The sequence below is a fragment of the Aedes aegypti genome, chromosome 2, assembly GCF_002204515.2.
Source record: "Aedes aegypti strain LVP_AGWG chromosome 2, AaegL5.0 Primary Assembly, whole genome shotgun sequence".
Lineage (NCBI taxonomy): Eukaryota > Metazoa > Arthropoda > Insecta > Diptera > Culicidae > Aedes > Aedes aegypti.
The window spans coordinates 400,848,931-400,863,486 of record NC_035108.1 but is presented as its reverse complement, the minus strand read 5'-3'; the positions used below and the strand labels follow the sequence as shown (position 1 = coordinate 400,863,486).

The 14,556-nt window shown below is 37.6% G+C and overlaps 1 protein-coding gene across 6 annotated transcripts in view; it reads left to right on the top strand.

Moving 5' to 3' along the window:
• The window catches only part of LOC5577899 (Niemann-Pick C1 protein), a 147,003-nt gene that overhangs the window by 90,540 nt on the left and 41,907 nt on the right, over window positions 1-14,556 (top strand). For 5 of the 6 annotated variants that reach the window (XR_002500864.1, XM_021847146.1, XM_021847145.1 and 2 more), the window contains exon 6: window positions 10,102-10,236. The exons of the other annotated variant lie outside the window; for it this stretch is intronic. Coding sequence is in view for 4 of the 5 variants with exons in the window: in XM_021847146.1 (XP_021702838.1) it covers window positions 10,102-10,236 (135 nt within the window). In the remaining variant the exon portion in view is untranslated. The remainder of the gene's footprint in view (window positions 1-10,101; window positions 10,237-14,556) is intronic. 6 annotated transcript variants of the gene reach the window in all.

Genomic DNA, 14,556 nt, shown 5'->3' with positions numbered 1-14,556 from the left:
AGAGGTTTCGTCTATTACGCAGAATTTGTACATTATTGGAAACAATATTTCGCGCGTGTTTTCCATTGACTTCCGTCTAAAAGTTGCACTTCTGTCGAGACCGTCCCAAAAGTGCCCGTTTATGAGTTTTGTTTTCAATTTCCTTCTTTCCCCACGTGTACGCACTCGAGATGAACGATGGAACGAGCAGTACACGTGTGCTGCTCGTCTACGAAAAGTTTTCTTCTACTAACATTAAAACGTACGACCTATTGTGTTATCCCCATCCCTGGTGTTGTTTCATAAAATAAAGCCCTCTGCTTCAGTAGTAGTAGGGTTACTAACCTTACCTATCGGCGATGGATACGTTTTTTTTTTTTTCAATTCTCTTCTGCATCGGTTGGGTTTGGCGAGAATGACACGTGTGCTAACTTTGTTTTACTTTTGCTGTGAGCGTGTTTTGTTATCTAGATTTTTAGTAAACAGTTCCTTACTAAGTAGTCGGCATATGAGTTAAACCCTTGTCTCGGATTAAGAGTTTTGCGCTTATCGGTAGTTAATATAGAATCGCGAGTGAATCCATTAGCGGTTAAATAGAGTGAAGAAAATCGTACGAGAAACAAATCACACACTCGCTGATAAGAGGCATCGTTGTTAGTGATATCTAGAAAGGCACATCGGCGTGAGTCACAGGACATTGAAAGTTGCAACCAGCTGCATGTGTTCGCCGGTGGACATAGCAAGTTAACGGAACGAAAAATCTCAAACAAAGCGATAAGGAAACGCTTCATGCGCTTTCTAAGAAGTTGAGTGTGTTGGGAAATTGTAATGGGCTGCAATCTATGATCAACCAAAAAGGTGACGCTGTTCAGTTATGCGAAAGTAATTTGATAAACTTTGCGCTGTTATCGATATCAGTGTTTTTCACTCTCCTTTTTGACCTACTGATCAGCTCTAAGCTATCAGTACACGCTCCGCCAAATGTGCAAATATTTGACTAGGCATAAAACAACAGACAAACATTGGTTTCAACTCTGACAAAATCTTTGAAATGCCAAACATTTGTTTAGCTCTGTATGAATCCAAGCCAAATATTTGCCATGATGTACTGATAGCTTAAGTAACTAGACTAAATTGAGAAAAAATCTTGATGTAATGTAGCTAAGCGCACTTAACTCATTACACAGATTTTTTCGAAAATTCTTACTGTATTTTTGCCACCAAATGCGACGTCCATACCCTAATAAATAACCATCATCGTTTTACAAATTTTCAAAACCGGTTATTAGTTTGCTCAAAATTAAAGTAATATTCATGAAATTCTATCATTGAATTACACTTTCTATCTGTAATGTCTTGCAGCGATTTGAACGAAAAACTAGTTTTTAATATTTGATGATGGTGGATTCTTTAGGAAACTAAGTTTGACCAGAGGTTTTCCGGCATTTACAGAAAACCATACAAAATAATTATTTTTTAACTTTTCTAAACGTCGTATTCTACAATGAGAGATTCTCTCTTTCCTCAGAAACACTCGGTGTAGTAATTAGAACACATACATTTCACGAACTTGACTTAGGATCAAGAAGGATACGGTGTTCACCAAAGTTGCTCAGAAGGATAAAGACTTACAATTTAATTTAGAATTCCGCGCGTAGCGCTAGCGTGGATATGAACTTCCGGTAGACGCTAATTATGAGAAAATACGAGATTTCGAACACATAGAAGGATGATGTCTTCGGCAAAATTGCTCAGAAGGACTTCCGGTAGGTACTAATTATATGAATTATCAAGATTGTAAACATACAGAAGGATGCTGTCTTTAGCAAAGTTGCTCAGAAGGATTTTTCATGTACAAATGTTTAGTTCAGAAGTCGACCTCCGTAGCACTTATGAGGGTGTCACTGAGTCGGAGGTCTCAGGACTTCAGCATGTAATACAATTTAGTTCAGAATCGATATGAACTTCCGATAGGGGCTAATTATGCGATATCTCGAGATTGGAAACGCATAGAAGGATGCTGTCTTTGGCAAAGTTGCTCAGAAGGACTTCCGGTAGGGACTAATTATATGAATTATCAAGATTGTAAACATATAGAAGGATGCTGTCTTTAGCAAAGTTGCTCAGAAGGATTTTTCATGTACAAATGTTTAGTTCCGAAGTCGACCTTCGTAGCACTTATGAGGGTGTCACTGAGTCGGAGGTCTCTCATTAAGTAAGTGCTAAATCAACATTTCTTTCCCCAATCCCAAGTTACGGTGAAGATGGGCGTGGCCGGGAATAGCGACATTCATGGTTTTGGTATCGTTTTCTTTTTCAGATTACAGCAAAGTTAACTCCCAAGCCTTGTTCCTGAAAGCAGTCTAGATGAGTCTATCGAAGATAAAACATGAATGTAGCTAGTATCCATTCTACGAATTATACCGTAACTACGCTAACGCTGAATGTTTAGTTCAGAAGTCGACCACCACGTGGCGCTGGTGTCAATATGAACTTCCGATAGGAGCTAATTCTGCGATTTCTCGAGATTGCAGTTCAATTTATGTGATAGCTCGAGATCGCGAACATATAGAAGTATACTGTTTTCAGTGAAACTTCTCAGGAGGATATGGGCTTTCGCATGAACATATAATTAGTTCGGAATTCAACTGGCAATTGGCGCTGGTAACGATATGAAATTCTGGTAGGGGCTAACTATGGATATCTTGAGATTGTCTGACCGAGTTAAAAAAAAAACAACTGATGCAATTATCGGAAGAACCTTTGAGAGCATAGTCGGTGGAATTAGCAGGGAAATCTCTGTAAGAATCTCAAGAGACAAACAGCGAAGGAACAAACGTTCGAAAGGTAATAGGGCGAGTGTACGAAACATCGAGAGCTAGTTGCTTTTTTGTAGAAACATTTCCGATTTTTGTCCTTTCTTGTTTTACTCTTCAACTTTTTGTCCTTTCGGACTATTGCCCAAAGTGGTTTAACTCATCGGCTGGATAATGTGGCAAATTATCGGTTTAGAACTCTCGATTGAAAAAAAGGCTGTTGAATCGATTGGTGGGTGGTTGACTAGAGCTATCGCTGTCGGTAGTCGGAGGATAGAAACTCAAAAAGATGCTGGTATTATCAACAGAGTTGTATGAGTGTTTATTGGCTAACTTACTAATTTCAATTATTAAAAAAATTCAAGCCGTTTTGAAGAAAACTTCTAGATTTCATTAAAAGAATTTTTTTCGTAATTTCGAAGACAATATCTGGTACACACCTCACAGGATTTTGCAAGTGATTCCTTTAAAGAAAATGTCGCGTGAAAACTAGGAAAATTTTAAAAGTATGTAATGGAAATTATTTAAAATCTTTATCAAGAAGGGATTTCTGCAAGAAATCGTGAAAGAATCCATGCAGAGAATACAGGTGTAAATTCTGAAGGTTTCAATTTATCCTCCAGTGATTCTTAAGTAATCCAAGATAAAAACAAATTGAGCATTCCTACTTGGATAAAAATCTTGACCTATTATAATTATAAGGAATAAGTTCGATCCATTTCTGATATCAACTATTTGTAAATGTGATGAGTGGTCTTAGCGAACCGAATGCCGTTTTTCGACCTTTATGACTGAATAGGAAGGTTAATCAAACATACAGGATTTGAACCGAATAATTTTCTACTTCCAGCCTAAGGCCAAGATCCTATAGATAATCTGAATGTCTGCAAAGATATCGATCAGACTAAGTGCAATACAATAATTAATAATCATGATGTTTACAGTCAATATGATGTATGGAAAAAAATGAGTAATTAATCTTTCAAAACATCAGTTCACCATTGAGAAAATGCTCTTTTGCATAATAGAGTAAACTGTACCCTTCTGCCTAGATCTATCCTCAGAATTCAAATATTCTTGAATAAAAAGCATCAACAGTGCTCTCCGAACAACCTCTTCAAAGTTAGCATGGACTGATTTAAAAATATTTTGTTCTAAAGTTTCCTAGACCACCTCCGCCTAGTTTCAGAATTCAAATTTTCTTGAATAAAAAGCATCAACAGTGAAGACGAATAAAAGCGAATTGACGAATAAATTTAAAAAAAAATATATCGTTTGCTTACGTATACACTGGTGGTATTCAAACGATCAATTTTTCAGCTCTAAACACTGTTTGCTTTTCTAGATTTGTGCTCCTGATAGTTGTACATTTTTTCGGTTGGATGTTTTGTACAGTTTCACTCTTTTTCAGGGATTGAATCCTGAGAAAATTGAGAGAATCGCTCACGTATCGCTCTCTGTAACTATCATAACATGCTGCACATTATGAGAGACTGTTTATCGTATACTGCTACAAGTTTGATCAGATTGGGGGGATAGTAGTGCATGATAAAACCCCTCTAAACATGCTCCAAGCCTGGGGGACACTGTTGTTATTGGAAGTTCGTGGATTGTTTATCGTGCCAGTAAAGAAAAACACCTATCCCCAACGGTAAACAAGCGAGAAAAATGGTTTTTATCATCGCTCTCTCGTTGGGGCTCTCGCTCGCTGCTTCCATTTATCAGACTTGTTACACCTTGCGATACAATGACGATCGTGGACCGCAACAGATGGGATGTTTTTCTTTGCTTGCTTTGATCGTGCTTCATTCTCAAATGAGAGCGAATTCTGCAACGCCTGCTCTTTTTGTATTTGATGTGAAATTGCAGCATGAGAAAATAATTGAAAAATCTAAAATGTCAAAAATACGTATGTTTCAGATATCCAAGCAATTCGCCGGACAAGATGTTTCCTTATTTTTGTTTCAGTTTGTTATTGATAACAGTTTATTCAGATAATAACACATTTCTTCAGGATTTTTATCAGGATTCTTATAGATATGCCCAGTTTTCTTTTCTTTTCTGAGAATATACCCAGAAAATTCTCCAGAAATTCTGAGGATGCCTCTAAAAAACGTGGGCTTCGTGGCCGTGCGGTTAGTGTTACCAAGCATTTAGCCGCATCGAGTTAAGGGGTGTGGATTCGATTCCCGCTTCAGTCCGTAAAACTTTTCGTCAGGAAGGTCTTTCGACTGTGCCGCTGGGCGTTGCATGCTAGTCCGTTGTCTAGTGTGGTGCTTTCTTCAAAGGATAAATCGTCCACTAGGAGCATTAACGTGGCGGTGTCTTAAAAAAAAAAATTCGATTTTTTTGGGAATCCAAAATGTGTAGGTAAGTAGCCGAGTACATTAGGGCGGTTCAAATTTTAAAGACATTTGAAAATCCAATCCCCCATATGTTCCTTACCATCCTTACCATAAAAATAGTGTTCTGTGAAATTTTCAGCTTTCTAGGTGGTGATTTAAAAGTGGCCCACAATGTAGGTTTCTATGGAAATTACTATGGAGAAATTTTGAGATATGTTCCAAACACGCTAGTACTGTAATGTATGTACCAACTATGTATGTATCATCCCATAGTGATAACTAATTCTTCAAACCATAATAAAGAAATTTGCTGCAGAGAGAAATTCAATCCGACGGATAGCAGAAGAGATATCTATGAGTTTGTTTGCTATTATTTAGCTTAATATGGGATTATAGCCCTGCAAACATGTACAAAAATCCCAAATCAAATTAGCTCAAAAGGAATTTGTTTCTTAAGCAACATCCTTCATTAGGGTTTGAAGAATGAGTTTTCAATATGGGTGTTTCAGTGGCCTGGAAAACGATTGGAAGGTCAGGGAAAGTTTGGGAATGTTATTTTCAAAACTTAGTCGACACTCTGCTTTAGGAATACACTGCACAGTCGTGAGAATTCCAAGCGGAATCTGTAGCATTTTTAGTACCCAGCAAAATCTGGAATTACTGGTAGATAGAGCTTCTTGTTGGTTGGAATTCCTAGTTGGCTCCTGAAGTTTTCTCCTTGCGTTTAAGTGGCATCCTGGGAATCCTAGCGCAATTTTTAGGATTATATGCCTCAATCTAATCGTATTCTAGTGATTCCTAGTGGACTGCTGCTAAGTTTTTCCAGCGCATTCTTCAACAATTTAAGGTAGAATCCATCGAACTGTAGCGATTCTCAGTAAAATTCTTGAGGATTCCATAAGGGATGCTTAGGGTTACTAAGAATCAATAGCGGCATCGTGAAGCTTCCTAGCGGACACCTAGGGATTGATAAACCCCAGAAAACATGATAACAATATAATGAGAAATCTTGTTTCCTGGTTATCATTATTTGACTGAGTTTGTCATCATCTTGGATACATTACCACCCTATATAATGAAAATAAGAACACAAATTTGTTAGTCAAATATCAAAATAATACTAAATTATGTTATCAATAAATTCAAGTTGATAACTAAATGTTTGTTATTCTTTTTTTTGTTTAAATATTATGATCAGAGAACATTCATAAAGCTTTCTACTAGTACTACTACTTGGCTACTGTAGTGTAAATCTCATTACTTCTTTCAGCTCTTATCCTGAAGATCCATCAGAATTCCTAGCCGGATCCTGACTTTACATATAAATATGATATCCGTCAGATGTTTATTTTTTTCCAATTCACGCGTTAATTGATAAGTACTTCAACAGAATAATCCTGACGAAAGGTTCACTTTGGAATAAGTAATGCCATAAATTTTGTTTCGATTTCATTCAATATTGAAAATGTTCGAGTTATTGTTATTTTCATGTGTATCTAGACGTAGAAATTGCTGAGTGCACTAATGGATTCAACAACATCTTCATAGTCAGTACTTGCTCACTAACAACAGCTCCAGAAGTTTCCTTACAGCTCAAGAGGCTGACGGTCTCGATCTCTCTTCGATCTACATACGGCGTTGTATGACCCTGATTCTTGCGATCCGACCATTAGCAATTCGCTAATTTTCGCATGCCTTGCCGTTTTACATCACCATACCATACCGGATGGGTGTCAAAATTTACATGCCTTCGATGGGATGGATGGCTGTGAAATCGAACCGTGGTGCGGTCAAAGGGACGTGCCGGAATGGACATAAAAGTAAAATTTCCAGAATTGATTTATACAGTCTAAGAAACGAATCCTAATGCGGGGTATATGTACGCATTTGCAATGCAGTCTGGTTTATCCCCGATTTGCGTCGTAGGGTGTAATACATATTCATCGGTTTATGTATAAAAGAGCACTTTGCAAATTTATGTGGGCGCGAAACAGTTTGTAGTTTGGATAAGAAGAAAAACGGACCATCCGGTCACGTACTATTTAGAACCATTCCGTCGCACAGTGGCTTAATGCTGGCCTAAAGTAAAAAAGGATTGAATAGAAACTTTACAGAGTTTCAGATCAATTGGTATACATTTCAGGTTTTTAGATCATGTGAACTGAATAGATTAAGTTCACATCAATTGTCCTTTTTGAATTCTTTAAAATTTTTGGTATTTGTCTCTTTGAAATCTCATTCGAATGTATTCCATTCATTCTTTGTTTTGAACACGAATAAAGTTGTATTTGATTTGTTTACCATATGACAATTTCTACAAAACAGTTTTTTGAGTGATTTGGGATGTTCTAACGATTTGAGTAAGATTTTCAGTATTGGCCATTTTCGTACAAATTGCGATCACTGTGCGTGGATAGATTAATTGAGCTTTCTGTTCAAACATTCGTTTACGTTGTTCCATCGAATCGATTTTCCATCCAGAAATAGCGTGATAACATGCCGTCCAGGATAACATACTGAGCCGGAAATAATCCTTTCCGGTATATGTTGTACCCAATAAAAGTGAAATTTCATTTTTTCACTATCCAACCATCGCCCGAACTTTGAGAACAGGATGTACGGGCTTTTCCGCACATATGCAACGTTTGTTAAATCAATGCAGCTTGGGTTGGGTCGCCTGTGTGTCTTATCGCTTTTATCGGGTAGCCTGTCTGTTTGGGAGCCGATAGGACGATATGACGACGTCGACGTTGGGCCTTTTCAAACTTCAAGCGGCAGAAGAGCCATACACGAAACTAAATTTCATGACGGAAGAACAATTTGTCACGACCGAGTTGTCTGCAGTCCTCCGTCCGTGGTGATGCAGGCAAACCATTTCAAGTTCATGGGAAAATTATTGCATGCCATTTTCGGCTGTTGACGTCGAGCAAATATAGCGCAATGCATCGGAGTTTTCATGTCGAAATCAAAAGTTCTTTGTTCTATTGTTCAGGTTTAGTTACCGATCGGATAAACTTTTATCGATTGCCATCAGGTTGAGCTTCCGGGAATTTTGCTGTAGTGATGTATCATTCGGAGCTATGCGCAAAAATTATCATTTGATTACAAAAGGTTACGCAATGGCACAGGAAATTGACAAATCAAATGGTTTTCGAAAGCATGACGGCGGAAAATCGCCAAATTTCGGAAGCTTTTCCATGCATGAAATTGATGGATCTGTTGTAGATGATACCGAAATAGCTTCATCCAAAAATAGAAGGGTTAATTTTGCGTGCGGTTTTAATTCATTTTGTTGGCGATTTAATAATGTTTCCTGTTTTTCGAGTTGATATCGAGGCACGTGTGGAAGACGAATTATTATTTTGCATTATGACATTTTATTCCACTTTGAATTCTAACTGTATTTTCGTATGAGCATGAAGAAGAAGCATCCGAAATTGGTGTTTCAAACAGTGTATGTTGTGCAATTTCGTCATTAGCGTCTTTTAATAGATACCGATCCAATGATGAAATTGGGTTTCTTTTCTGTGCTATGATTGCAACAAGCTTAATCTTGTCTAGTTTGAGTAGTGGCAAAGGTTATAATAGCTTAGCATAAATAACGCTAGTTCAAAATCATTTCTTTTGTTAGGGGAAGCTCTGTCTTAGGAACCTTGTGGACCCAGGCTCTATTATTTCTCTATGATTTCCTAAGGAATCATCACTAGAATTTCGTTCAGGAAACTTTAGAAATTCCCAGGATGTTTTCCCAGGAGATATTGGAGAAAATCCTCCTCAAAGTTTGAATTGGTGTTGGTTTTATCCACAGCAGCTGACAGGAAGTTTATCATATTGGCCCAATCTTGATGGAAAATGAGTTAATAACATTTTTAAGATACTGTTATATCATCAAATTGAAAAAAAGAAAGCATATTTGTTGCATCACTAACAAGATTCAATTATATTTTAAAAAAGAACACCTAACATTTTCCATTTTGTCCTGAGTGAATCAAAACTAAAAGGTCAAAAAAGACCATTAAGCAAATAGTATCGGCTTCAGGCTCTTATTTGTGTTCAGTGTGAATATTTTGAATACCGAATGCTGAAGATTTTTTTTTTCGTACCCTGATCAGGAAAAAAATCAAGGAAAATATCGCTCGGCATTGTTCAGACAACATACGTTTCCCTTTCATAGTTCTGATAAATGGTTTCCCGCTGTTTTCATTTGATCAAAGATCGGTTTTAATTGGAGATTAGGAATTCCTCTATGTATATAAACCTCTTTTTCGCGATCAACGCCCATCAGCGAGTGTGTTTAGTGATTTTTCTTTCTTTCAGTTTATAGTAGTGCAATTAAAATCTCTTTTCGCTCCGATTCATTATTGTTTGTTCCGAAAACAGCGACGTAGGCATTCATACGTAGAGAGTTCCAATTGCCCCTGTATAAGCTGTATACGTTGCTGCGTCATGTTCGTTTTTCTTGCCCTCCACATCGGCGGCATATATCGCACGAACTGAAGTGCAGTTTCTTATTGCTCCATTTTTGATCATCAATCTTTTTTACACCCATGAGAACGCACACACACATACACACGGTCAGGGTTAACAATTAAATGGCAACACTTCTGGTCCAATTCTGATGGTTTTTTGGTCTCGCGATGTGACTAATTCTGGTGATTCGGTAAAAAGAGTTTCCTATCAAAGATATTTATACCTAACCATTTCATCGATTCATCCATACATCATCTAGTTTTAAGCGAAGCCAAGTTGCAGATAATCTGATCATTTCCGTTTTTCTCTCTTTTTGTTTTTTGGTTTCATTTTGGATGTGTTGGTGCAAAACCGTTTACTCAAATCGTAAACATAAAATCTCGAAATTCAAAAAAAAAAAAAAAAAACAATTATGCATCATTGGCGCGAATACCCATCACCCTCCTCATACGTAACGATTGCAAACCACCCTCAAAATCTCAAACACACAGAACTACTGGTGCCTGGAGACACATTGCACTCGGACCTGCGCTCAACCGTGGGTCGCCGTTTGGCTGGTGGACTGTCTAACAGTGGCGATTTGGGTACCGATCGCGAAGATTCGCCCTTACAATCGAAAAGATCGAGTAGGTTTTTGAAGTTTTTTTTTCCTGACATTACTTTCTATTCTGTTGTCTAGTTTCGCTGTTCACGTATGCACTCAATGTATTTTTTCGTTTTTATCTTATTTCTGTTGTTTGGTTAGTCTGTTTTCACAAATTTGGCCCTTTCTGTTGTTATTATGTTTTATGCTTTAGCTGGTATTTTGTAAGATCATATTCTTTTTGAACACAGCACTAAATTATGAGCACTGCTATGTACCAGCTTACCCACAAATCTCACCCCTCATATTTGAGAACAGACGATCACGTTGATTCTCAATCATTAAACGTGCTCGTTTCATCACCATCAATTCTCACTCATTATTGAATAACCTTTAAACTTGGGAAAATTGAAACATAAATTACACACGTCCATCACACATCCATAGTAGGAGCTCATCCCATTTCATTGAACGCCGTAGCCAGGTAGGGGAAATCACATTTTCTCACCTGAAAGTTGCAAATTGCTCAACAAAAGAACCGTCCCTGTCGCTACCAGTACTTGTCTGCTTATCGTCGGCCCTCGTTGGTTTGCCACTACACTGTCGTCACGAAATTATCATCCGATTAGCAATTGCAGAGATGTAACACCACTTGTGTATGTCACTCGTATCCGCGTGTTTGCGCGGAGTCTCTAAATCAACAGCATCAATCACGCACTACTAACAACATATCATGAACTACTAGCTATAGTTTATTGCTGTCACGTCATCTTTCCATTGTAGTGTTGCTCCTCATGTTCATCTGTGGGTGGGAAGGGTAGACTCACTCATCATGCGTCGACTATTCACATGTCTGCTTTTAGTTTGCTACCGTTTCGTGTTTATTGCTTCTATACTGTATGAATTCTTGATGTTGTGTAGATTCCGTGTCGGATTGTTGTAGCTTTAGATCTAATATTTAACGAATGCTTTTATGTTTCAAGGTATCTAATAATGTGACACATTGATCGAGTTGACTTATTTCAGGTTTTCAGAGATATAGGTATTAAACGCATACATGCTCAAGTAGTCCATCGAAGGCGATAAAAAATGCCAAATAAATGAATCAACATCTTTTGTAGGGATGGCAACTAAGATAAGATTGGACATCAACCAATGGGAACTAATCTCAAAACCAACCAGAATTACTGGAGTATCACTGAATACATTTAAAGAAGGATTTTTAAAAGATGATAATCCTTGGAGAAATGGCTAGAGTTATTCCTGTGAAAATCTATGTAGAGATTTTTGGTGGAATCCATATGAATATAACTGAATAAATTCCTGGGATATTTGAAGTAGCATACTTGGAAAATATCTGGACGATTTGCTAGAAAAATTAGGAATGTAATTCTGGTGAAATAACTGAGAGAACACTTGCAAGGATCTCTGGATGAACACCTGGAACCATGAGGCTGTTCTGGAGAAATCGATTACCTTGAAAGTATCACTGTAAGCATAGAAAATACTATAAATATCCCTTGAATATATCCTGCAAGAAGTTTTAGAGGCATTTTGGGAGCAAACTGAAGAAATCGCTGAAAAAATACACAAGAAATGCCGGAGATAACTTTGGGAGCACGGGCGGACTTCTGCCTCCAGATCTCCAAGAGGTAGTAACGGAAATTGGACGGTTGAAACACAAAATAGCCGCTGGAGAGGACCAACTACCGAGCGAGCTGTCAAAATACGGTAGTGATGCACTGGCAATTGCGCTGCACTGGATTATTTCCAAGATTTGAGAGGAGGAAGTATTACCGGAGGAGTTGATGGAAGGTGCCGTGTATCCCATCTACAAAAAGGGCGACAAGGTGGATTGCGCCAATTATCGTGCGATCACAATTTTGAACGCCGTCTACAAGGTACTCTGCCAAATTTTATGCCACCGTCTATCACCAATTGCTAGAGATTTCGTTGGGGCAATATCATGCAGGATTTATGGGTGATCGAGCAACATCGGACATCGGATATAATGTACCCAAACATCATTTGTTCATCGATTTTATATCGCCCTATGATACAATCGATCGAGAACAGCTATGGCAGATTATAAACTAATACGGTTTCCCGAAAAAACTGATAAGATTAATCAAGGCGACGATGGAGCGAGTGTTGTGCGTAGTCCGAGTATTTGGGACACTCTCGAGTCCCTTCGAATCTCGCAGAGGGTTACGGCAAGGTGATGGCCTTTCGTGTTTACTGTTCAACATTGCGTTAGAGGGTGTTATAAGAAGAGCTGGATTAGACACGAGTGGCACGATCTTCAGAAAGTCCGTTCAGCTAATTGCTTTCGCCGACGACATTGATATTGTAGCACACGTAACTGTGTGAAGATGGCGGATACGTACATGCAAAGCTAGGCGTATCGAACCGAACATCAATGTGTCGAAGACGAAATACATGATATCGAATGGCTAAAGAGAGGACAGGCGATCGATCAATTCGTGTACTTGGGCTCACTGGTGACCACCGACAACGACACCAGCTGAGAAATCCAGAGACGCATTGTTACCAAAAATCGTGCCTTCCTTAGGGCGATGACATATTGCAGGAGTAGAGAAGGGATAAAAGGAGAGAAGAGAAAAGAGTCAAAGCTCTCTCAATGCAAACTATATGGAAAACGCGCTTACCTGGTATACTGAAGGCGAAGTGAAGAGGTTCAAAGAGATCTGTGGAAATCATTTGCTGCTTCGACGCGCAAGAACGCTAGTGAACGCTAGAGGAATATGATATGACTGCGCTCGTTCTTGGCGTAAATGGAGCACGGATCAGAACGTTTGCTAGTAAATTAAATCCACAAATAGGGAATTTTATAATTAAATGAATTAACTTTTGTAACTTATCATAATTACAACTGATTTATTGATAAACTGTTACCGTGATGAATCAAAATCCGGACAGGACCAATATCCGGACACTCTGGTGAAATTCAATCATTTCAATGTTAAATATCCTTCCTAGTGTGAGAATATTATTCCTACTATTAATGTCAACTATTGTTGACCATTGTAACATGAATCGACATCAAGTTAGTCTTGTAAATCATTAACAAAGACAAAAACAAAGGCGGTTCCGCTCAGAAGAGCGTTTGCTTTCAAAATTAACGATAACCAAAGAAATTCTACTCAATGCGCCATCGCGTTTCGGCGATTCATCACGCGTTTGTTACGTGCTTATCATATGTGATTCATGTTCTGTAGTGATTTGTTTGTATTTTGTTCTCGATAAAGTCAATAGTTTCGAAGAAATTAATGAAATGCATGTAATTCTGTGCTAGAAAAAGACTGTCCGGATACTTATATGTGTGGTTTCGAATCCTGACACAGTGTGTTAGCATACAATTTTTCAAAGTTCAAAAAGAAATACAACATCATAATTGTTCGAAAACCTGGAAAACTCGTTGAATGTTGTACCGTTGTGATTTTAAATAGTATTAACTGAAAATGTTTGTAAATTATGTGTAATTATTGGGGGAACGATGCACATATCACAAGTATCTTTTGAAGACTTCAAAACCTACGTTTTATGATGTTTTTGTATAATCCAACAGAGGAACAACATTATTTTTACAAATCCATGAATCTTTGTATCGTGACATCAAGGTATGTTTAATGGTTTTTATTTTTTTTAAGAACAACTGCGATTTTTTGAATGTCCGGATTTTGATTCATGTGTGCGGATTTATGGACACGACATGATGCAGAATTAACTCAATTTTCATTAAATTCATTGTAAATTTAGTGAAAATTATCAAGTTCTAACCTAAAAGCTATCATCCCAAAGTAATGCATAATAAAATAACGATTAACCAATCGTATGCAAGCATTTGAATATGTGTATCATCTTAGGTGTTCGGGTTTTGATGCATCACAGTAATCAGTATTTTTGTTTTCTATATTATTTTATTGCTTTCTCCAGTTGATAACTACTTTAGAACATCTTTTATCATTAAATGTGGTGGAAGAATCCCTACTTGGTATTGTTGGCGAAAATGAAAAACTGTTTTCGATCGAAATGGCATTTGAATATAAACAAGAACAGGGGTGAATAATATTTTGCTTGTTCAGCACTAATCTCTCTTTTAATTATCTATATTTTTCAACATTTTTATTACAATCATGAATAATTATAATTCGTCAATCATATATTCCTTATTTCTATTTGTCTTGTTTCCTGTATACATTTTCCTCATGAATCGAGATAAAAAGATGTCGAAGAATGTGATCAGTTGATCATGTAAGCTCAGGCTTTGATTTAAACTTTCATCAGTTTGAATATTCACTCTTGTATAATTTTCAGAGTACTCTTGGCTTTATGTGACTCC